The 25,574-nt window shown below is 34.1% G+C and overlaps 3 protein-coding genes across 3 annotated transcripts in view; 1 reads left to right on the forward strand and 2 right to left on the reverse strand.

Moving 5' to 3' along the window:
* Positions 1–2,051: 2,051 nt before the first annotated feature.
* On the reverse strand, positions 2,052–11,035 carry pasi2 (Protein). The gene is made up of 6 exons (XM_090118652.1): positions 10,720–11,035; positions 8,374–8,506; positions 7,387–7,516; positions 6,355–6,449; positions 3,126–3,362; positions 2,052–2,293 (listed from the first exon to the last, which is right to left on the reverse strand). The coding sequence occupies exons 1-6, from the start codon at positions 10,785–10,787 to the stop codon at positions 2,198–2,200; spliced, it is 759 nt and encodes a 252-aa protein (XP_089974778.1). The 5' UTR covers positions 10,788–11,035; the 3' UTR covers positions 2,052–2,197.
* A 141-nt stretch (positions 11,036–11,176) lies between these two features.
* Positions 11,177–13,382, reverse strand: LOC149895705 (uncharacterized). Its single transcript, XM_090118507.1, has 5 exons — positions 13,265–13,382; positions 12,924–13,109; positions 12,547–12,678; positions 11,947–12,243; positions 11,177–11,568 (listed from the first exon to the last, which is right to left on the reverse strand). Exons 1-5 carry the CDS (start codon positions 13,380–13,382, stop codon positions 11,177–11,179), a joined length of 1,125 nt encoding a protein of 374 aa, XP_089974633.1.
* Positions 13,383–14,226: 844 nt separating this feature from the next.
* dia (diaphanous related formin 1) overlaps positions 14,227–25,574 on the forward strand; it is a 67,234-nt gene continuing 55,886 nt past the window's right edge. Inside the window, exons 1-2 of the mRNA XM_090118510.1 lie at positions 14,227–14,351; positions 15,491–15,551. Of these exons, the coding sequence (XP_089974636.1) occupies positions 15,492–15,551 (60 nt within the window). The 5' untranslated portion in view covers positions 14,227–14,351; position 15,491. The remainder of the gene's footprint in view (positions 14,352–15,490; positions 15,552–25,574) is intronic.

Consider the following 25,574-nt stretch of genomic DNA (forward strand, 5'->3'; position numbering starts at 1 on the left):
TTCAAGACTACCCTCATTATTTTCATGTAACATGGCCTCCGTATCTTCGAGGGTTGTCTTGGTATCAGAATATCATATTTGTGAAGCCGACATAGTATATAGTATATACTGTATTTTATTATCTTCAGAAAATATTACTTTAGTTTCAAGACTACCCTCATTTTGACAAAAAATCATAATATTTGAGAATCCTGCATAGTGAAATGGTATATTTATATGTATTTTCTTAACATGTATTTATGCTATATTCACCATTTTTACAAAGTTTTTAAACTACCCTCATTTAGGGCCGATTTTTCAATGCCCAGATAAATAGCTAGATAGACTTTATTCTTCAGTTAACAAAATAATAAATATTCAATTTTTCAATAGACGAATAGGACTTATCTATCCAATAACTACGTTATTTGAGGAATAAATCTATTTGCCGCTCCAACGGCCAGATAGCGCGCTATTCGACGGTTAGGCGTTTGAGTTGACAACTGACGCGTCAAATTTGGGATATTTTCGTATGTCATAACATAGAGCGTAGAATTATTAACAATTAAACCTCTTTCTATATAATTATTACAACGGGTCACCATGAAATTTGACTTTGATTGCAAAGCATTAAATTTCGTAGTTTAGGTCGTAATTAGACGGAAAAAAAATATATGGCATGAAAAACTTTGCTTTTGTGCTTAGAAGACTGATTGAAGGAAATTTTTAAAAATCTCGGATTTTAATTTTTGATTGAAAATAAAACTATTGAAATAAAAATGTTTATTATTTTTATTAAGTTTTAACTACTATCAAATTAGCTTACAGAAAAGTGGAAAATAACTTAAAAGTGCACACTTTTACTTTTTCTTTAATGTTCATAGCTACTTTCTCTCAATAAACCCCAAATATAGTCGCCCATCATGTTTTCATTGTATTGGCCTTAATAGCGTTGTTCAAAATTCATGATGTCCTGATGGAAACGTTCTCCTTGCTCTTCGGAATAGGCTCCCATATTGTTTTTAAATTTATCCAAATGAGCATGCAGCATATGTACTTTTAATGACATCCTGCAGCCCATGGCCTTAAAATTTGTAATTGGAATTTGCCTTACCTTCCAAACACCTTTTACAATATCTACAAGCAACATGTGGAGCCCATGGCTTATCTTGATTCCGTACAGGACAGTCAAAATATGCTTCATAGGCTTCACAGAGAACGTGAGATGTCTTAAGTTCATATTTCACGTCTCGAACTTTAATAAATTGACCACATATAAAACAAAATGCATCAGCATCGTATTTGCACTTTCGTGACAACATTTTAAGTTATTCTGGGCTTGTAAATAATACCTGATGGTTGTTTATCACTCGGGTGCCATCTAGCGGCACAGTGTAAACGTTAATATACCACTCTCACCGGTCTTTTTAAAAATATTAAAATCAATTAAAATTTATGAAAAAATTGAAAAATTAGTATTATTATTATAACTATCACAAAAGCAAACTTTATACCGAAAAAAGGTATTTTCTTTTCGTTTTTGTGCATAACTAACTGGAAAATAATAGTATAAAATTTAGGACAAAGAACGAAAATTTTTTTGTCGAGTCGTGTTATCAATTAAAATCATATTGAAATTGATGTTTTTGATAGTACTGATGACCATGCCATTGAAAATTTGCCGAACGCTGCCTTTAAGTAGGTATGTCGTTTCCATCGTAAAATATATAAATTGAAACACAAATTTAACCAAACTCTTTACTCGAATCAAAACAACAATCAACAATCATAGAAGACAAGTGCACTCCTGACGTGAGTCATAATGACGGTTGTTGACAAATTGCAAGAGTTGACTCTATCCCGCTCTAACCTGACTAATTTAATATGTTTGTTTCGCCACTCCGGGAGCAGAGCTGCCAATATGGAAATATTTGGTCAGATAGTTATTCATCAAATAAATCACGATTGAAAAATAGGCGAGCCGTTATGAGTTAGATAAATAATTGAATAAATCTATTCGAAAGGTAGTTATTACACTGTTTATCTCGGGATTGAAAAATCGGCCCTTAGTTAAAATATCAATTTTTGACAATCTGGCTTAATATCTATTCTGTTGTATATACTCTCGATATTTTTACACCGGAGTTTCAAGACTACCCTCATTATTTTCATGTAACATGGCTTCCGTTTCTTCGAGGGTTGTCTTGGTGTCAGAATATCATATTTGTGAGGCTGGCATTGTGGATACTGTAGAGTGGGGTGTGGTCGGTCGGGACCCGGCTAGAGATGCGTTTAGAGAGGCCATTGTACCCATCTGGAGAGGAAATAAGAAAAATATGAATAAAAAAAAGACGGGTTGCACTCCGGGAGTGCCGGCAGAAGTGAAAACTTGATTATTAACGTTGAGCATGTTTGATATTTTGGAATGGTATCCGTCTTACGCTTTTTCGATCAGGTCACGTGTCCTGACGCGAGTTTAAGATTTTATACCCAACGCCGCTAAAGAAGTTTTCACTTCAATAATAAAAATATTATAATTTTGGGAAGAAAAAAGAGAAAAAATGATGACTATCGAAAAGATAGTAAAACAGATAGTTAATTAAGAGCCGATTTTTCAATCCTTAGTTAAAACTTATTCATCGAATATCGTATTAAACAACCATTTTGAAAATGTGTTACTTGCCCACTTTTTGACAGTTTTTAGGTGACGACTGTATATTACTGTGCAATACTTTATTGGAAGGATAAGAACCAAGGATTGAAAAATCAGCCCTAAAAAAAATAATTTGTAGTTTTTAGAAGGCATTGTTATGTAAAAGCCATGTTCATACAAATATTGTGACACAAAAAAATAGGACTAACTATAGAAAAATCAATATTAATATTTAATATAATACAAGGCAATTTTATGGTTTTTACTTTTTTCACAAATATTTTTGATTAAATAAAGAAATCATCTTGAAATTAACCATCGTCATGTATTTAAAGTATTTTTAAGACTACACAAGTTTTGTATGAGTTTTAATAACTACCCTCGTTAATTACAACGTATTTAGTTATTATGTACTACAATAATACTTATCCCTATAATGCATTAAACAAAAAAATAAATAAATCCCATAAAATTATGAAATTTTTCCACCTACCCGCAAATGCGCCAAGTCCTCTAGTTTCGTCAAATCAGACAACTCCAGATACAAGCTGTACACCAGTACCCACCCGTAGCTACCGCACACACAAAACACTATCCAACACAGGCACATCATTATATTGTATGCAAATATCATATCATTCACGATGGACGCAAAGAGAAACGCAACCAGACGGAAAAGAATAAAGACTCCAAATGTGTACAGCCAGGGGACTATTTTCTTCTCGTATTCCTGTAAAAAATAAATAAATAAATAATAATAATAAATAAATATTATAGGACATTATTACACAAATCAACCTAGTCCCACAGTAAACTCAATTAAGGCTTGTGTTGTGGGTACTAGGCGACGATAAATATAATCTTATATATAAAAATGAATCGCAAAATGTGTTGGTAAGCGCATAACTCGAGAACGGCTGAACCGATTTCGATAATTCTTTTTTTATTATATTCCTTGAAGTACGAGGATGGTTTTTATGTAGAGAAAACGTAAATATGTAGGTACCACGGGCGAAGCCGGGGCGGACCGCTAGTATTTAATAAATACATATATAGATAATAACACCCAGACCCAAGAACAAATAATTGAGTTCATCACACAACTATTTGCCCTGACCGGGGATCGAACCCGGGACCGTCGGCTCAGTAGGCAGTAGGCATGTGCGCCGATCAGCGTGGCGCACGCCGCCGGCCGTTTCAGTCACGCCGACGCCGCCGATTTTTTTTCCGGCGTCATCGGCGTATATAGTTTAAATATAGTATTAGTATTTTTAAATATATAATAATAATAAATTAATATATTGCTGCACAATCGTGAGATATGCAAACTCAGAGACTATTTCCTCGCAATGTTGGCTATGCAATCCATGCTGAAGTCATAGAATGTGACAAAGGACTCACTCCCCTGTCCCTGGCCAAACAGGACTGGCAAAAGCCGGCAGTGCTCAGCATTTCCGACAGGGAGGCCATATGGAAAGAGAAAGAGCTACACGGTAGGTTTCACAGGATTCTGCATGAACCTCATGTAGATTTCTTGTCCTCCGTTCACTGGCTGCGTTTTGGTGACCTCTTTGGGGAAACCGAGGGTTTTGTCTGTGCGATACAGGATCAGGTAGTTAAAACGAATAATTATCGGAAGTACATCATAAAGGACGGGACCCAGGACTTATGTCGTATGTGTCACCGTCCTGGAGAAACTCTCCGACATGTTACTTCCGGTTGTTCCATGCTCGCCAACACTGAGTACTTGCACAGGCACAACCTAGCAGCTAGGATTATCCACCAAGAGCTCGCTCTGAAGTATGGCCTTCTTGACGGAAAAGTGCCTTATTACAAGTACGCGCCGGAGCCGGTCCTGGAAAATAACCGTGCCAAATGGTACTAGGATCGGCCCATCATCAGACAGGACTATTCTAGCGAATAGACCTGATATTGTGGTGATGGACCGAGCAACTTCCAGGATTTTCTTGGTAGACATCATTATCCCACATGACGACAATCTTGTTAAGGCCGATTCAGATGACATGTGCAAGAAACAAGTACAAAAGGTAAAATAATTTGCATATTATTTGTACTTGTCATTTATATTTTGCTCGTACTTCCCTATTTTATAATTCCTTGTTTTTTTTTCTGATTTTGATTGTCGCCAATGGTATAAATAAGAAATTTAATGGAGATTTAGGCGTATTTTACTCATTTTCCCCATCCACGCCGATTACGCCGATGACGCCGCCGCCGCCGGCAAATAAGATGCTAGACGCCGCCGCCGGTCAAAAGAGCATCGGCGCACATGTCTAGTAGGCAGTTACTTTACCACTGCGCCAACCGCGTCGTCAATTTAAGTTACAAGTCAAAAAAAGTACGGTGTCAGAAGTGAAACTTCTTCGTACAAAGAGACCAAAATCGTCGCACTCCACGACGTGACGGTATTACCGTGACGCGACCTTGAAATTTTACTCTCAACGCGCATAAGAAGTTTCACTTCAAACAATTTATTGAAAATGTTTTGTGAAGACTTGATAAAAAGTTATTATTGGAGTTAAGATTACTATTATTTAGAACTATTATTTATGTTTCTCATTTCCATAATACTCGGGTACCACCAGAAGGACGGTACCCGGATCTTTGGAAGGCTTACGTGGGGACACGGATCCAACACGCAGAGGCCCTTTCGAGAATTTTACTGTGTTGTGGGACACCAGCCGCAGCCTGCCCATGACTGCACTATAATAGAGATACAGCCCTGGGCAGTCCGCGGCCGATGTAGGACTATTGCAGGGTATGGAAATTTAATGATTGGGCTATGGATTGGGATGCTAAATGGACTGGTACTGAGGACTATGGGAAACTATGGCACCTGCCTTTCTACTAAAAGAAAGTAAAAATAATATGTAAAAATATGTTGGCAGGTGGTGACTCGCCCTCTCACTGATGTTATTATTTATAGAACAAATAAATGAAATTTTATTGTTGATTGCATGTTTTATTTTTTTCTCATTTTCCTTAATAATTTTACCTTGACTTGTTGTAACAGAGATTATGTAATTACTAGCTTTCCGCCCGCGGCTTCGCCCGCTTTGTCTAAAACATTATAAATTATATACTAAAACCTTCCTCTTGAATCACTTTCTATTAAAAAAACCGCATCAAAATCCGTTGCGTAGTTTTAAAGATTTAAGCATACATTATAGACAGAGACAGAGAAAGCGACTTTAGTTTATACTATGTAGTGATTTATAGAACAAATAAATGAAATTTTATTGTTGATTGCATGTTTTATTTTTTCCTCATTTTCACCTTGACTTGTTGTAACAGAAATTATTAATTGTTATTGATATGTTTAAAAAATACTTATTCCAATATACTTCGAATTAAAAACTGATAATTGAAAGCCCCAGAGAGCTTTAAATTTTTTAAGCAAAATTGACGAGATTTGCCATAAATATACAACCCAATCTGCCCATAATGGCAACTAACTAACTTCCATACAATACACATATAAAATCTATACTAATATTATAAAGCTGAAGAGTTTGTTTGTTTGAACGCGCTAATCTCGGGAACTACTGGTCCGATTTGAAAAATTCTTTCGGTGTTAGATAGCTCATTTATCGAGGAAGGCCATAGGCTATATATCATCACGCTACGACCAACGGGAGAGGAGTCACGGGGGTGAAACCGCGCGGAGCATCTAGTTTATAATAAAAACGTATACTACATACCTTACGTAAAGCAACAATAAGCAGAATGCTAGTAACGAGCACAGCCACAGAGCCAATCCAGGAAAACAGCGCAAACACTATTAGGACGTTACGAACTGAAATAAAGAAACAAAAGGTAATTTTATTTCCAAAGCTTTATAAAAAAATACGTGTGTCACTCGGGGACTGCCGCGGTAAAGCTATTGCATGCTATGCCTTCAAGCCACACCTCCGCCCGTCGGAGTGGGGAGCGTGAGGTTTTTTGAAAGAAAGAAAGATCATTTATTTGACTCCACAATAATATCAAACACAATTGACACAGAATACAATAATTAAAATTAAAGCAACACAACATGAAACAAAACAATGCAAGTACAATAAATGAAAGAGTAAAATAAAATAAAACTGAAGCCGAAAAGTGGAGCCAAGTCAGGTAGCCACTCAGCATAAGTTGCAACATACTACGTGACCAAGCCAACTAGACCTTTTTCAACTGTGACGTCACCCGCCCATGTCTCGGGTACAGATAGCAAAAAAAAAAATATTAATAATATCACTGTTCGCTCTCCGCTATGAATAGTCTTATTTTTCCCCATTTCGAGGGCTGTCTATGAATGAAAGGAAAGGGTAAAAACTTAAACAAATAACAACAAAAAACTTAACAGTCAACAACAAGATTTAACGATTTAATATAAAAAGTACAGAAATAACTAGCGATGCGAATTTTACGAAACGTACGAATGCGTCGATCATATATTATTATACTCTTTGGCGTCGATTCTGCGAACCGTACTAAGGCGAACGCGGTACCTGAGGCGGTAAGCGGGCGGGGAGGCCGCATTCCACCCGAGCGTCTAGTTGGCTTGGTAGAATAATTGTTGCAACGCTGATTTTCAGTGCCCCTCTCTTTTTCGTTACGCAATTTCTGGATTCGGTCCCCGCGCTCAAGGCCCGCGATAGAAGCTATGCAATAGCTTAATAAAAATGTAAACATAAATTAAATTCCCACTTCTATTTCTTTCCAAACCAAAAAATAAATACACAAAAACTCACCAGGCGCACTACCAACATACACAAATTGGTAGCTCATAACATAATATCCATAGTGCACAGATCCGGGCGCCGCCATGCCGAGGCAGTATAGATCGAAGATGCTTTGTGCAAACGTAAATATGGCCATGAACTGAAAGATAATTATTTATTTATGACACTTTATTGTACATATAACAGGAATTTAAAATAAGTGAATACATAAAATTGGAAAGTGTACAAGAGGCGGCCTTATTGCTTAAAAGAAATCTCTTCCAGGCAACCATAAAAATAAAGGACATGTAAGACATTATTTATTATTAAAAGTTAATTTAATCATTTTTTTTAAATTTGGTAACAATTAACAAAAGGTTCTTTATGATTTCAATTCAAAATAAGAAAAAAACAGTATTTTGTTTACAAATTTTACACACTATAATTTTATAAATGCAAGAAGCAACTAAGTTTTTAAAAACATAACACTAAAATCCATTGCTTATTGACTTAATAATAAAACCCTAGGTTAACAACTATACTGTGTTAATCCAAGTTACATCTATCATGTATGTGCCAAATTTCATGAAAATCGGTTCAGTAGTTTTTGCGTGAAGGAATAACAAACAAACATACAAACATTTGCATTTATAGTATTTTCTTGTTTGATTTTTCGCGAGTATTATACACGTCTGTGACCACGCTCGCTGCAAAGTGTACAAAGTATCGGGATGATAATATAATGAATATATCGCTATTAAAGCGTTAAAATATTTAATTTCTATTTGCATTTATAATATAACTAGCTTTCCACCCGCGGCTTCGCCCGCTTTGTCTAAAACATAATAAATTACATACTAAAACCTTCCTCTTGAATCACTCTATCTTTTAAAAAAAACCGCATCAAAATCCATTGCATAGTTTTAAAGATTTAAGCATACATAGGGACATAGGGACAGAGAAAGCGACTTTGTTTTATATGTACTATGTAGTGCATAGGATTTATAATATACTTACTACAGAAAAAAAGCCAGTAAGTAGCGAGCCTCGTTGTAGATCCAAAACAAACGCATCATGGAGGATTGGCTTCTGGTACCATGGCACTCGGAGGGATTTCACTGATTTCGAAGAACGGAGATTTGTGGAGGACCTGAAAAGATAAATTTTAATAGTAAATCAATTTACTATTATTTTTTGTTTGTTAAAAAATTGTTCAGTTGAAAACATTAATGCCCCAGCCCCCGGAATCACAGACAATAGAAAATCTATTGTGTTGTGGCCTGATCCGGCCGCTCAGTGGTCAAGGGGTTAAAAATTGTAACATGGTCAACACATCTGCTAAGATTTGTGAACAGGAAAATACAGAATAGTTAAAACAATTTATCCCAACAAGAATACTTATTTATTTCAAGATATGTCTATAAACTTTCTAGCAAATCCATAGGTACAAATATAAATGTGAAAGTAACTCTGTCTGTCTGTTACTCAATCACGCCTAAACTACTGAACCAATTTGCATGAAATTTGGTATGGAGATATTTTGATACCCGAGAAATGACATAGGCTACCTTTTATTGCGAAATATGTACCACGGGCGAAGCCGGGGCAGACCACTAGTATGCAATAAAATGAAAAAATTTGCTTGATTAGTCCTATTTTGTTTATATTTTTGGATATGCAAATAAATAATGGTAAAATAACATTTTTTCTCCTATTTATTTAACAGTAACTAAGCTTATGTTATATTCAGGTTTATCTTGTACTAGCTGTTCCTTGCAGTTTCACTTGCATTGCTCCACTCATGTTGGTCTTAGCGTGATGATATAAAGCCTATTATAGCCTTACTTGATATATGGACTATCTAACACCAAAAGAATTTTTCAAATCGGACCAGTAGTTCCTGAGATTAGCACATTTAAACAAACAAACTCTTCAGCTTCAATATTAGTATAGATATATAGCATTTAGTTTCTGGTTTTTTACAGCTGTTGTTCTTTCTATTATTAAAGTGAAACTTTTATTACATCGTCTCAAACTTTTTGGTCTGTGTAGCGCATGTCGCGTGTATCGCGGCTGCCGAGTAGGTATACAAGAGGTATACCTACTCGGCAGCCGACCGTCACGCGACATGCGCTACACAAAGCAGTGTTCGGAACCGTTCGAACAGTTTCACTTTTACCGTGGTTTCATAAAACCACACAACATTTTTTGTCTTGTTACATTGAGGAATATAACACACCCATAATAATTAAAAGCTTTTTTTGTATACTTTCGATGTTTAGGAGATCGCCCAATATATTTTAGAGAAATAGATAACACCTACAATAGATCAAGAGCCCACGACGGCCAGACTTTCCTTTCTTTCGGAAAGTTGAAAGTTTCTCTGTATATGTCTCCGATACAGATAAGAACGACCAGCGACTATCAAGTTTGGGTTGTGGTTACTTTGGCAGGAAACAGGTAGTGAAGGTGTATAAAATAGTACCTAACTTTCGTTATAGTTTAAAAGCTAAATTTTATATATATTACTTGGGGACCTATAAAAAGACATTACCTTAAGAGCCAGACAGTTTTCATGGTTCTTACATCTAGCCAGACACATTAAAAAAAAAACTAACATATCATCAAATTCACATAACTACCTAAAAGCGTAACAAATATGAAATAACCCACTAAAACATTAGTTAACTATAATTATTAAAAAAATAAAAGTATAATATATAAGTAATAAAGTTATTACTTATCTTTTACTTAGACTTATGTTGATGGAATTACACGTATCCCGATGACTTTTTTATTGTGTCATCGAGATACGTGAAATTCCATCAACATAAGCCCCCGTAAAATATAAGTGATAACTTTATTTCTTATATATTATACTTTTTTTTTAATAATTATAGTTAACTAATGTTTTTAGTGGGTTATTTCATATTTGTTACGCTTTTAGGTAGTTATGTGAATTTGATGATATGTTAGTTATTTTTTAAATGTGTCTGGCTAGATGTAAGAACCATGAAAACTGTCTGGCTCTTAAGGTAATATCTTTTTATAGGTCCCCAAGTAACATATATAAAATTTAGCTTTTAAACTATAATGAAAGTAAGGTACAATTTTATACACCCTTACTACCTGTTTCCTGCCAAAGTAACCACAACCCAGACTTGATAATCGCTAGTCGTTCTTATCTGTATCGGAGACATATACAGAGAAACTTTCAACTTTCCGAAAGAAAGGAAAGTCTGGCCGTCGTGGGCTCTTATATTACAATATTTGTATACGATTCATGAAACAAGATCTAACTGGCCTATAGCTAAATTCTCATAAATTTGATCAACAATATTGAAAACTGTAAATAAAACTTACTTTCCAGTATAATGCGAGTATACTGATGGTGTCGATCGGTATGTCGATGGTGCTTTCTTTCCGTACATTGTAATCGCTTGTAGTTGTTTCAAAACACTGAGTTCACACCCTTTTACTCGTATAACTTAAACGACAAAGACTCGCTTATTTAGGTCATGTAACTTGTAAAATTAAAACCATATTTTACAATCACTGCCGTATTTTTAATTTATAAACTAAAGATATTCGATTCGATTCAAATACAGCTTGCAGGGCGAGGGCCACGCCTGGTTATTTCAAAAATTACAAACATGAAACAAGTTGTTTGAACTTTTGAACGGTCTGCCGTCTGAATGTCAATTCGAAATTTGAACGTCAAATCTGTCAGTTTTTTTTAATAATGAAGTGCAGTGAATCGGTATCAATTACCGATTAAAATAAAAACAGAGTATCAAGAAACATCACATTTTATTTAAGCTTATTCTTCGCAAACAATTTGCTTCTTTTGCAAATATTCAGTGCTTACATAAATAGGACCACACTGCCACAAACATTTAGGACATTCCAGATCATTACGTTTCACTTTCGTTTCCTGGATATCCCGCCAATACTTAAACGAATCTTTAGATACCATTGAAACATTATCTAATTCATAGTTTTTCCATTTTTTCTCAATTTTATCTTCAATTTCTTGCCGTTCGTGTAAATATTTCGTGAGCTTTTCGATTTTTTCAGCTGCGGTAACAGAACAATTTTCAGGATTTGCGGATTCGTCGATAGATTCAGGAATATCAGAAACTTCTGTGCGGTTTTCAAAAGATAGATCCCAAGTCGAGTCTCCAGCGATGGATCTTTGCGCTGGCGTAGCAGCTGTGAACATTTTCGTAGAGTCAGCGTTTAGGCACCTAGGAAAAGAAATATTTATTTGTACATTTGATGTTACACTTAATGCTACTTCAGCAGAAATTTTTACATTATTAAAGTGAAACTTTTATTACATCGTCTCAAACTTTTTGGTCTGTGTAGCGCATGTCGCGTGACGGTCGGCTGCCGAGTAGGTATAAAGCAGTGTTCGGAACCGTTCGAACAGTTTCACTTTTACCGTGGTTTCATAAAACCACACAACATTTTTTTTTACAAATTATATACTATTCAAGTATTGGAACATTAGGTACATTCAAATCTTAGAAAGAAAAAGGAGTGAGAGCTTAAAGAGCATTTGTTTATTAATTTGTAAGAAAACCTTACATTTTTTTGGTTCACTAGGCTGGAACCATTCTTGGGGGCCCGTACCGCACCTGCAGAAGGGTGCTTGTTGATCTTGCATCATAAAGACAAGCGGCGATTGCTCCCGATTCGAACACATGAATTCCCTCATATTTTCGGCAAACTGCGGATTATTTTGCCACTGTTCGAAGCAATTCTTAAAGAACTCCGAGGGGTTATCGCGACTCCTGTTCATCACGTGGCGGTGGAAGCAATCTTCGCAAAACACTTGGCCGTAATAGATTTTCAAGTTTGATTTCGGTATCGTGTGACAAAAGCCTAGAATAAAAAAAACCGTTATTACTTATAATATACAATCGAGCACACGTACCAGAAGTGAAACTTCTTGGGCAAGATTCAAAGATACCAAAATCGTTGCCCTACTCCATGACGTGACCTTGAAAATTTACTCTCAACAAGCGCAGAAGTTTCACTTCAAAAAAAAATAAGACTTGAAACTTGAATCATATTATGTCACTTTGTTTTTATTTATCTTTGGATTTCCGATTTATCATGCAAAAGCAGCTGTTCGGTTGTTGTTTTAGTCTGGATTACGTGAAATATGTTTATAATCAAACTTACAGCATCTAGCACAATGCGAGTGGAAGCTTTGATCACCAATATTGATACGATCTTCAGCAACCGGCTGCAGGCATCTCGCACAGATACATCTCTTGCCGGGATCTTCCATGGGACTCTCTGAACTTTTCGAGTCTGTTATTTAAAATAAGACATCTACATACTATTTATATTAAATGTGGGTAGTTGTATTAAAAATATTTTTACCATTTTTAAATAAATCTTATTAGTTATTTGTCATTGTTTTAGGTTTCCATTAGAAAATCGTTTGTATAGTACCAATACTGTCTAGGTACGGTCTACACTGAATTATAAATAACGCAAAATTATAATATTCATAATTGTAAAGTTTGCTATGAACTGAACATTGAATATCTTACCACAGCTCTCCTTATTTTCTTGATCTTGAGGTTTCGCTCCAGGCGCCCATTGCATCCACCAACTGTTCGAATGGATCCTTGGATTCTCTCCCTTAAACCTCGTCAATACGTGCGTTTTGAAACATTCGTTACAAAACACGTGACCATAGAACATTTTCAGAGTAGTTGGTATCGTTCGGCATATACCTAAAATTTTATATTGTGTATTCTAATATGTAATACTATATCACTAGCTCTATGTAGTTAACAACTACTCAAAAAATTTAATTTAGCTTTTAGAATATAATTCTAGGAACTAGAAAATATAATAACGAAGTAAAAAATACTTTATAGGAACTTACAGCACATACTACATATCCTATGGAAATTCTGATTTTCTATATCGACTCTATCATCTGCATCAATGGGCAAGAAACACCGCGCACAGAAACATTTCTTTGTTTCCTGATTATTATCCATTGTGGATTTAATTTTTTAAACCTAAAGAAGATGAAATAAATTTATAGAAAATTTGAATCAGCAAGACATTACTATTGAACTGTGAGTGAATAACAAATGAAGCATTCTTCTAGAACGTTTGAAAAAAGAAGAAGTTAATTTTCTTTTTTGTAGTCGTCAAAGGAGGTTTTTTCTTTTTAAAATGTTACGTTATTTAAATATCATTACATCAGTAATAGTATCAGTGTTAGTTATCTCTAAAATATTATAAATTAAAAAATGAATAAATTTCACTGTGTCCAAAAAACATCAAATAACTGTACATGTGGTAACATCCACGGTAACATCCTCAGAGGAATAAGGGTGCACTCACACACATCAGTCACCGTCAAGTCACCGATGACTGATCGGTGACGGTTTGTGTACGTATCCACAAACACCAGTCACCGTCATGTTGTCCGTCAGTCACGTCGCCGGTTTGACTGAATCATTGAACACATACATCAGGTAGTCAGTGATTAGACGTGTGTCACGCTAGAGAACATGTAGCAATTGACGGTAGCACGACGCTGACTGAACTGAGACGTGACGGCACCGGGTGAGTGGGGATAAAAGTATGATACATGTATGGAAAGATTATTTGACGTGCCTGACCGGGGACGTCACTGATAGATTTCGTGCCGGCGACTGTCGTGTGGGAACAGAGTCATACTAGAACTATTGATACATATTTTTTTTTAATCCTGTCCGGTAACGTGCCGTGACGGTGACTGATGTGTGTGAGTGCACCCTAAATCCTCTGAGGTAACATCACTTCAACAAGAACCGTCACTAAGTTTGACAATTGAAGTATGACATCACTAGTGAGTAATGTGAAGTACGTATGTGTATGTGTGTTTTGTAAAACCGTTGTTTGTGTTATCTATCATGTTTTTATCAAAAAGTTGTGATTGTGAGCTAGTTCAAAATTAAAACTGCCTATTTTTAGTGGTAAAGTATATGTTTTATCTTATCTCTATCTTTGAGCATGATAAAGTCGGTATAAATTGAAAATATCATAGGTTAGAATCGAGTGTCCCACAGTTCGTTATGAAATCATGTTTTTACGTTTTTATGATAGAAAAATAAACATTTATAACGGTATGAGCTTCGAGAATGATAACTCAGTTGCTTATTTATCACACAATAAACGTTTTTATTATTTATAATGCAACCGATACCTTGATGAAGACTTTAATGACTACTGTATTTCTTTTTAGTTTATAACGACCTCGATAAACTAAATAGTTTGGCGGGACATTCCTTCGATTGCATTATTTACAAATAACTGGCTAAAGTGTTGAAAGTGATGTATAATCACATTAAATACACAAAAAAATAATTACTTTAATTTAAAAATGTTAAAACTAAGTTAAAAATAGTTAAGTAAGTTTTCCTGTTTTACATACATATTTGGTGTAATGTATTTTGGACATCATAGTATCATGTGAAACATTTGTTGGCCATATAAAATTAAAATAATGTAGTATGTTATATTAATTAGTATAATTTAAATCTTTAACAAAACTTCTAAGTGGTTTTTAATTATTATTTCCATTTGAACAAATTTAATTTCTAAACAGACAGATTTAATTAGCCCTTTGTACATTTATCAAGGATTGGTGATAATATTTCTTAACATTATATTCGAAATTAATAAAAAAATACACTTACATAATTTATCCTAAACTAGATTTCCGCCCGCGGCTTCGCCCGTCTTTTCAGAGAAAAACCCGCATAGTTCCCGTTCCCATGGGATTTCCGGAATAAAACCTATCATATGTGTTAATCCAAGTTACCCTATATATGTGTGATAAATTTCATTGTAATCAGTTCAGTAGTATTTGCGTGAAAGAGTAACAAACACACACACATCCTAACAAACTTTCGCATTTATAATATTAGTAGGATAGTAGGATATTAGTAAATAGGATATTTTAAATTGTGTAGGAATTATGTAGGCCAAATTATACATTTATTTTAAGTTGCTTAAGTATTGTTTCTGTAAATTTTGTTTTTGTGTGCATTGTACAATAAAGTGTTTTCTATTCTATTCTATTCTATGATTATAAATGTTATGTTTGTTACAGAATGGTGCACCTGAATGACAAAAGAAAGATGTCCCGCCAGGACAAAGCGAAGTCGGGCTTTGTAAGTACTAACATTTTTCTGAAAACAGTCTATTTCTTGATGAAAATCTGTTGGAAATCAGCTTAGCAGTTTTTGATGTTGAAACATAAATTTTTGACTATTTGTTAGCTAAACCTAGAGACCAGTTTTGTAAGTTATTTCATAAAATATTGTAAGAAAAATGCAATTTGAATCTTCTCAAAGACTAACTCTTCTCAAAGAAATTCAACTAATGTAGAAGAATGTATGTTTGTTACTCTTTCACGCTAAAACAGCTGATCGGACCTGTATGAAAATTGTTTATGTTATAATCGGGATTAGTACATGAGCTATTTTTTCTAGACGCATTTTAAATGTGACATGATTTAAAGTTTAAACAAACATTAATTAATAACAACTGAATATGTAAATGAATTTCATTTTAAGCAAATACCCAATACTATTACTAGCTTTACGGCTGCGGCTTCGTCCGCTTTGTCTAAAACCTAATAAATTATATATTCAAGTCTTCCTCTTGAATTACTCTATCTATTAAAAAAAGGGATCAAAATCCGTTGCATAGTTTTAAAGATTTAAGCATACAAAGGGACATACGAAACCCGACTTTGTTTAATACTATGTAGTGATGTTATAGTAGTATGAATAGATATAATTATGGTCAGGTTGTTTTTCGAAACAACATTTACTCAGACTTACAATCAAGTATTAAGCGTGACAATTGTTAGATAACGAGTATGGTCAGCAAAAAAAGCACGTTTATTTTTATCATTTTTTTTCTTTGTATTTATTTTTTATCTATAAACCACCATATCTATGTTGGTATACTTCCTTCCTGTAAAATTATTACTATGCTACTTATTTCGTTTTAGAAAATTACTGAAATATTTCGCACGTGACAAATATTAGAACATCTCTAAATGAAATCACATTCATTTTCCCTATAAGAATCCTGTAGTATTTGTATTGCAATATTTCGTATGACAAAATTATGAGATATATTCGTTAATAATAACATTTTAATAAACTTTTCTAACGAAAACTAAAATATTGTTTAAAAAAAGCATTCATAAATTTAAGTACAATTTAACGTTTCATTTTTAGATTATTGTAAATACCATAAAGTCATATACCAGAAATCTTATATGTTCTTCTGCAGGGATTGACATCGTCCTTTTGGCCACAAATCTCTTAATAAATAAAGAAAAAAAAAATTGTTCTGCTGACCGTACAAAATAAAAGCGTGACGCCAATCCGAACGTTATCTTTACGAGTTTTCAGTTTTCAGTTAATCACTTGTACAGGTGTGTCGTGCGCGTGTATTCAAGTATTTTTTTTTTTTTATATAAAACTGCTATTCACGACACGATTATTTGTGTTAATGTTAGTACGTGTTTGACAGTGAATGTGTGAATTTCGTGGATTGTGCGTGTTCTAGTCTGCTGTTATCGATTTTGTCCAGTCTTCTGTATATTTGGGTATATTAGAAGTGTTATATATACTTGTGATAAAGCTGTGTGCACATAATTGAAGTCGTTCTTTTCTGGAGGTGTATCTCTTGCCTTACTTTATTCTGTTTCTAAGCGGGGACAAAGGTCGATCACAGGGTAACGTCAGCTGTTCCTATGCAGTAGTGGTCAGTTAACAGTGTCTGTTTGACTTTGTCAAAAAGAGCTTAACAAAATCTGGTCATTGGCTATTCAGAAGGTTAGCAGGTCATCTTTTGAAGTCGGTGACAGTCTTTTAAGGGTCGTTACCCGTCAATATGTATGCTTAAATTGTACTGTTTTCATAAATGTTAAGAGCTTGTGTATTACTTCTCTATTGTCCAACATAGGTACATGATAAATATGTTCAAGAGGCTCCGTCAAAGTTATTGCTGTAAAAACAATTCAATTGCTCTACTAAACTTGAGAATTCTATTCTATACAGCGCTGGTTTTCAGTCCTTTTCTTTTAGGATTTCCTTGACCAATCAAGGAAAGATTTCTTATCAAATTGAAACTTTGTGTTGATAAAACTGTCTGAAAGTCTTTCTTTCTACATAGGCAAACATTTGAAAATGACTCAATGTGTATTTATTTTTAGAGTCTTCAAATTTGTATGATTTCTTGCCTATTAGGCTATTAATAACGGGCTGTATTTAATCAACAAATATAATTTATTTTCCTAACATTGCGTAATTATAATAGAGTATTTGTAAACAATAAATTAGGCATACGCATTGTACATAGTAATTTGTATAGTATGTATGACAACATATTACTGGTGTGTAACACTAGCTTGAGCACAAGACATTGCTCGAGGTTTTTTGTAAACGAGAATAAAAATTTAATAAAACAATTTTAGATTTTTTTTTCTATCTCTACCAGAAATAGTGTGTTAATGCCATTTCAATTTATTTTTGCGCCAATTTAAAAACAACAATTATTTTTCTAATACATAATTGTTTTTAGGGCAGTGCGCCATTATAAGAAATTCCATTATTTTCTTTACGTTAAAAAAAAATTGTCCTACGCGTATTTTTCCGCTAAAAATGTAACGCATTTTCTAATTCCTAATTTCATTTTTCAAGTCCCAAAAAATATATAAAAAAATATAAAAAAATCTGTCGCTATGTTAAAATTCATCAAAATCGGTAATCCGTTTTGGAGTGAAACCGGAACATTCTCAAGTGATTTTAAAATAACCTACAATGATATAATGGCAACTACATATATTAGTATAATAATTAGTCATACATTGTCCACACATGATGTAACATGACAAAATATAATTTGCATCATATTTATAAATAACTCATCGCGCTATAAAGCGAAAATTAGATTTTTAGAGAACTACTTTCCGCCAGCTGCTTCGCCCGCATAGTCAAAGAAAATACCGCATAGTTCCCGTTCCCGTGGAATTTCTGGGATAAAAACTATCCTATGTCCTTCCTTAGGTCTCAAGCTATCTCTATACCAAATATGAAGTAAACCCATGCTGTACTTTTTGAGTTTATCCCGGACAAACAGACAAAAATTCTAAAAACTATATTCTTGGGTTCGATATTGATTGTAGATCACGCGCGCTCCAAGTATTCTGGTAAAAAAATATTCAATGTACAGATTTGACTTTCCTACGATTTTATTATGTTAGAGAACTATAAAAAGTTAAAGGCCATGAAATTGTTTAACAAACAAACTGTTTTTATCTCTATTTATAAACAAATTTATAAATACAAATTCATATTATGAATTATGATCGCAATAACCAGCCATGGTTAATTATGGTATTATATGCATTTGCCAGTCAGTTCAATTCACGGCGTAAACTGTCTGGAAATTTCACTTATCTCGATGACTTTTTAATTATTTTGAGAGCTAGCCTAAATAATTAAAAAGTTAAGCAATGTGACCCACGGGAAGTGTCTGGGAGTACTGACATCTTATTTTTGACTGTATATTCTAAAACATATGTGAAAATCAGCCATGACAAAATACGTGAAGAAGTACTGTTTTTATGAACCTTGATCACCTGATAATAAAGGCCATAATACCCTGGACTACATGGGACCCCTGATCCCACGGGAGGCCCGTGTCCCAGCAGTGGGAACGTATGGGCTGATAAATAAATAATAAACATTTCGGGACTATTTTCGCACACGGCACGATCTGATCCCATACTAAGCTTTCGCTTATTTTATGGAAAGCAGATGGCTGATAAACATACATGTATAATTTTAAATAAATACTTATATAGATAATTAACACCCAGACACAGGGCAAACGTCTATGTTCAACACACAAATATTTGCCCCGGGTGGGAATCGAACCCACTCGTGGCTTGGAAGGCAGGGTCACTACCAACCAAGCCAACCGGCCAGTCAGTATGGTGATGGTGATGATATAGCGAAAATTGAATTTTTCTTCAGCTATAAAAAGTTAAAGGCCAAATTGTTTAGCAAACAAGCTGCTTTTTATCTGGTTTTATCATACTATCTTTTAGATATCATATCAATGAATTCCTTAGGTTTTAGGTTAATACAAATAGTCTGGTTAAGGACATGAGATTTTTAGTCATTGTGGTGTTTTGTGGTACATTCTAAACGTATAGTTTGTAGTTACATGGCATAGGAATGATGGAATAAGAAGTTTTTCTCGATTCAGAAGGAATACTTTTCAGGTTTTAAAATAGGATTCTTCTTATTATCTATACCTAAGTTTCGCTTCATATTCTTACTGTTTTTTATTGCCTATTTGGATATTGCTACTAGATGTGTCGTTTCGTAAGAAATTGTCTCATTTGCAGTCATAATGATTCTTACCTTAATGGATATTAGTTCCTAATAGGAGAGGTCAATCGATCCCGTTTTAGATGACAATTGTCATACAATCGAGGATGCAAAAAACGCTTTGTCTCAAACATAATAAATTATATACTTAAACCTTCCTCTTGAATTACTCTATCTATTAAAAAAAACCGCATCAAAATCTGTTGCGTATTTTTAAAGATTTAAGGATACACAGGGACAGAGAAAGCGCCTTTGTTTTATATGTAGTGATACGATTCAGGAAATAGGCAGGGCAGAGGCGGCTCGTGACAAAATTTTATGGGTGTTCACTTGAAATAAAACACTGAAAATACATGGTGTAAAGCAGTACATTTATCAAAAAAATTACTTATAAAGGAAATACCTACATACGTCTTTCTTTTTGGTGTGCAAAAATATCTATAACTTAAAGCGATAAGACATTCGTAAATATCTGTTGTTGCTTTCATCACAACCACACAACCACGGTTTTTTTTACATATTGTTCAGATTTAAACACACGCGTATATGTTTTCGTTTTTGTCGTACATTTTTGCGTAAGATCAAGTTCAGGCCGTGGCGGCCCTTAGCTTTACATTCAAGCCGAATTTGTAACGTTTTATCACACTTTTTAATGAACGCCACATTATAATTATTGTTCATTTTAACACTCACAAGTAATACTGATAAGTACAGGCTATTTCAACACGTATTTTATAATTTTAATTAGAAAATTGCATGAATCGCGCGCGTGCATTAAAGTTGACTCGAGAGTCGAGTGTTTGTTTATATTATAGACGTAGCAACTGGCAACGTCGCAATCGCTGTCCTGCCGGGCGGTAAAAACGAACCGGCAACGTTTGCGGGTGCGGCGCACCGATTTTGCTACTTTTCCATAGAAAATCTTTTGTTTCACGCGCAGGGCTCTGGCAAAACCCTCTCTTTCACTCCTATTGGATTTCGTATTAGGAAATGTACTAAATCTTTTTTCATTGGAGCGCAATCGTGAGCGCACCGCTTCGCGCGTTACATAATACAGTAGGTATTATACAGGTGTATGGGATGATGGAATGATGGATATATTCATTGGTATTAACAGTAGTTTTAAAGATTACGATTGATTTTAAATAGTAATAATTAATGTTAATAATTAAATTAAGGAGTATGATTTTATTATAATTATTTATGGGAGTTCACTGCACCAGCGCTCCTTAGGGCGAGCCGCCTCTGAGGCAGGGGATTGTCAATGAAGTTCCAATTAATCAAACTCAATCGTATTTCTTCAAGTAATAACTTTTACAAGTGTCTGTTCGAAAGGGTCGGTCTGTTTTAGCAATATGGTGTAATTATTATTTAAAAAATCTCTATTGAAATATGTTTTGCTATTGTGAAATAGTAGTCGTGGTTTTGGAATAACTTGTCTCTGTTATTAGATAGATAGGTTACAAAATACATTGAAAAATATACATGATACAATTGAGTAGTAAGTATGTACATATAAACTATATGTGTATGTGTGATTAATCGAAAACTAAGTAAATCTAAAGTCTAGTGAATATGACGTAGTGCCAAGTGCCAAGTGTAATATATAAAGTGTAAGTGATAATGGGTGATAATAAATACAACAGTTTGCCGCGGCTTCGGCGCAGGGAGACTTGGAGGCGGAAAGGGGTATTTATTTTGGTTTTTTGTTTTGCTAGTGTATAAAATAACAAGAGTCGACTTAGAACTAGTATAGAGAACGGACTTCACTTTTAAGTGATTTGTGGTAGTGTGAAAAATAATAACACACATTTAAGACTCAACTTATAACTATAGAGGGATTTCTTCCAGACAATTTATAAAGGGGGTACAATTGTTGGAGTAAGTACTAACTAGGTATTGGAATAAGAGAGGATAGGCGAATTGCAATACTTAACGTAGGTACTATTAATAGTAATAAAAAAAGCTCTAAATCTAGGTATTCTGGCTTGTACGGATATTAACTAACTATCACACTTTCTCTAAAAGTTTAAAACAGCTGAACTCGTATTAACAGTTTAAAAGAATAACTTCGCAGGAAACGAGATTCGCGACCATTAATCATCAATCAATTCTTAATAATCAAAACAGGTTTTCAACAAATTCCATAGAAAATGCAAGTCAATATATATTTATTATAATATAATATAAGAAACAAGTCGACAATGACCCAATGTGATATCATAGTGATGTCACCTTGTAGAAATATGCGTCTCGAGTCAGTTTGAAATGTGGGTGTATGAATGAGGGTATTAGCAAAAATCTGGTGTTAGATCTAGATTTTTTTAAGGGAGAAGACTTAACTAACATTGCCACACGAATATTATCGCGCTTAACTTACAGGTGAAGCTTTAACCCAATTAAACGGATTTAATTCAATACACTTATCAACAAGGATCGTTGACAATACAAAAATTTCATGAGTAGGTAAGCGTGTTTTTTTAGTTTTTTAAACAATATCAATTATTTTATATAATTTTTAAAGGGAAACTTTAGGCGCGTTGAGAGTAAAATTTCAAGGTCGTGTCATGGCGATACCGTCACATAAGCCGTCACATCATGGAGTAAGGCGATGATTCGGTATTTTTTAATCTTGCCAAAGAAGTTTCACTTCTGACACGTGTGCTTGGCACACACGCTCTTTTTTATTACAATTATTTTATATAACTTTTTGTATGTTTGAAAACTGAAGAATATATTAGTATATAGTAATATTTATTTTATCTACAAGTATTCTAAATACACATACCGTTGCACTACACTCGGTCAAGGTTCTATTGAGGCTCCATCAATGTTGTCACACACTTGTGTACTGATTATTAAATACGTTTTAAGTTAAATCGAGGTCCTGTGGACCCTAGATATGTAGGAATTAAATATTTTACTTGTGTGTCCTTTAAATAGTACATATCTAAAGTTGGCGAAACGGGACATACCAAAATATATTTTAACAGGCTGTTATTAGTTGCGCCTCTATGTGTTTTAATTGTAATATTGACATGATTTTAAAAGAGCAACTATGGAGTTTCTTGCCGGTTCTTCTCCATAGATACTGCTTTCCGAATCGGTGGTAAATGTTAAAAATATGTACCTAATGACGTTTCAAAAGTGCTTCTAGAAGAAGTCTAATTGAATAAATAAATGTTAGAGTTTGAGTTTGAGTTGGTAATTGTTAAAAATGTGTAATGACGATTCGAAAGTGCTTCTAGAAGAAGTCTATTTGAATAAATAAATATTTAAGTTTGTATGTAACTGACATGCTCGATTTTGATGTACTTATTGCCCCTGCTTGCCTATACACATCATATTATCATCATTGTCAAATACTTTTTGTTATTTATATAAAAATAAGTCAGGTTTTCCTTCCTGACGCTATAACTCCAGAACGCACGAACCGATTTCCACGGTTTTGCATTCGTTGGAAAGGTCTCGGGCTCCGTGAGGTTTATAGCAAAGAAAAGGTGTCTCTGGTGGCGAAACGGAGTTCGCCCGGTTTGCTAGTTGATAATATAAATAAACCATTTTAGATTTATAACATAGGTTAGGATGTAGGTGCTTTGATATGTTATTGAACTGGATAACAAAAATTGTATTTTTATGTGTATTAAAATTTATAATCACGTACCTAATAAATTTAAAAATAATAATGGCAAATTATGTAAAAAAACATTAGGAGAATGGCTAACTAATCGGTCCTTCTACAGTATTAAAGAATTTTTTGATGACGAGAAATAACATTATAATTGACAAGCTAATTTATATGATACTAGCGGTCCGCCCCGGCTTCGCCCGTGGTACATATTTACGTTTTCTCTACATAAAAACCATCCTCGTACTTCAAGGAATATAATAAAAAAAGAATTATCGAAATCGGTTCAGCCGTTCTCGAGTTATGCGCTTACCAACACATTTTGCGATTCATTTTTATATATAAGATAAGTAATAATTTTGTAATTAACATTTGATAATTTAATTGGACCCATTGTTTTATATAAAATTATAAAATTTGCATGCTGTTTTTTAATGACGGCTAAACATGTTGTACCTACTATAAGTAAAAATGTAACATCTAAAAATACCATGTTTAACGTAAATAAAGAATTATGAATTATGAATTATGAATTAAATTCTTCATTGTCAGGACGATAAAAACATTTAGCATTGGTTTCTGTGTACATAGTATGGCAGTCTTAGTAGTTATTACATCATCATAACAACATTGCGAATCGGAAGGTCATATGTGTGATAGTGACCTTAGTTTTATAGAGGTGTGGTGAAGTCCCATATCCCCTAGTGGGGTATGGGGCAAATGCATTATCTATACAAATAAATACATATTATAAAACTGAAGAGTTTCATTGTTTTCTTTTCTAACAGTGATGATGAATGACATTAAAACAAGATAGTCGATGATGTGTTTGTATACAAACAAAGATGTGATCTTATTTTTGGATGATTTCCAAGGTATTATGAAGTCATTATCTTTAGTACCTACTGCTTTAGTATGTACTAGCTTCCGCCCGCGACTCCGTCCGCGCGGAAAAATTAAGATTTATTTATTTCTACGTATTTTTCCGGGATAAAAAGTATCCTATTTTATGCCCAGGATAGGATAATAAGGTATAATTATACCAAGTTTCATCGAAATCGAACCGTTAGTTTTTACGTGATGCCTTCACATACAGACAGACAGACAGACAAAAATTTTTTTAATCACATATTTGGGTTTGGTATCGATCCAGTAACACCCCCTGCTATTTATTTTTTCAATATTTTCAATGTACAGAATTAACCCTTCTACAGATTTATTATATGTATAGATAATAGAAGATTTTTAACGAGGTATTAAATTAATTAGGTAATAATGTATACAAAAAATTGTACCCTGGCCAAGTGCGGGCAGAAGTTACATATCGTTATTTATATCTTCTTATATATAAAAATGAATCGCAAAATGTGTTGGTAAGCGCATAACTCGAAAACGGCTGAACCGATTTCGATAATTCTTTTTTTATTATATTCCTTGAAGTACGAGGATGGTTCTTATGTAGAGAAAACGTAAACATGTACCACGGGCGAAGCCGGGGCGGACCGCTAGTACTAAAATAATAATGACTACCTGTATTCCGCGATTTTACACGCATTTCTCCGTTCCTATTGGTCTTACCGTGATACTATACTATACATATACCTTATAACCTTCCTGGATAAATGGGCTATCTGACACTGAAATAATTTTTCAAATCCGACCCGTAACTGTGCCTGTACCTGAGATTTGCGCGAACAAACAAACAAATTTAATAATCAGCTTTATCATTTTAGTGTAGATATCGAAATTGTTTCAGAATTATAAAAATACTCTTATTATTTCTAAGAAACGTCGCAGACTCATTCACGTAATGTCATTGCTAATAATATTTATTTGTATCATCCGCTATACGTACCTAAGTAGAATTATGATTGTTTTAATGTGTTAGCGATGATATGAGTTTGTATACGCTAATCTCGCGAATTGGTAGACCGGATTTGAAAAATTTTTGGCGTTTGGTAGTTTAATTAGCGAATTTCTTGTGTTATTAAGAAATAATTCGATTATCACTATGAATCACACATTTTTTGTTACTTAATCGCGATTAAAATGTATTAACCTTTTGACCGCCAGAGCAAAAACGCATCGCCGTGCCCTCCAGGCTCCACGCCAAGCCACAAATTCAATGAGATAACCTTGAAAATAGT

The sequence above is a fragment of the Colias eurytheme genome, chromosome 30 (genome assembly GCF_061535395.1).
Source record: "Colias eurytheme isolate Ceu_HAF_F1 chromosome 30, ilColEury1 Martin Lab GWU primary, whole genome shotgun sequence".
NCBI classification, from domain to species: Eukaryota; Metazoa; Arthropoda; class Insecta; order Lepidoptera; family Pieridae; genus Colias; species Colias eurytheme.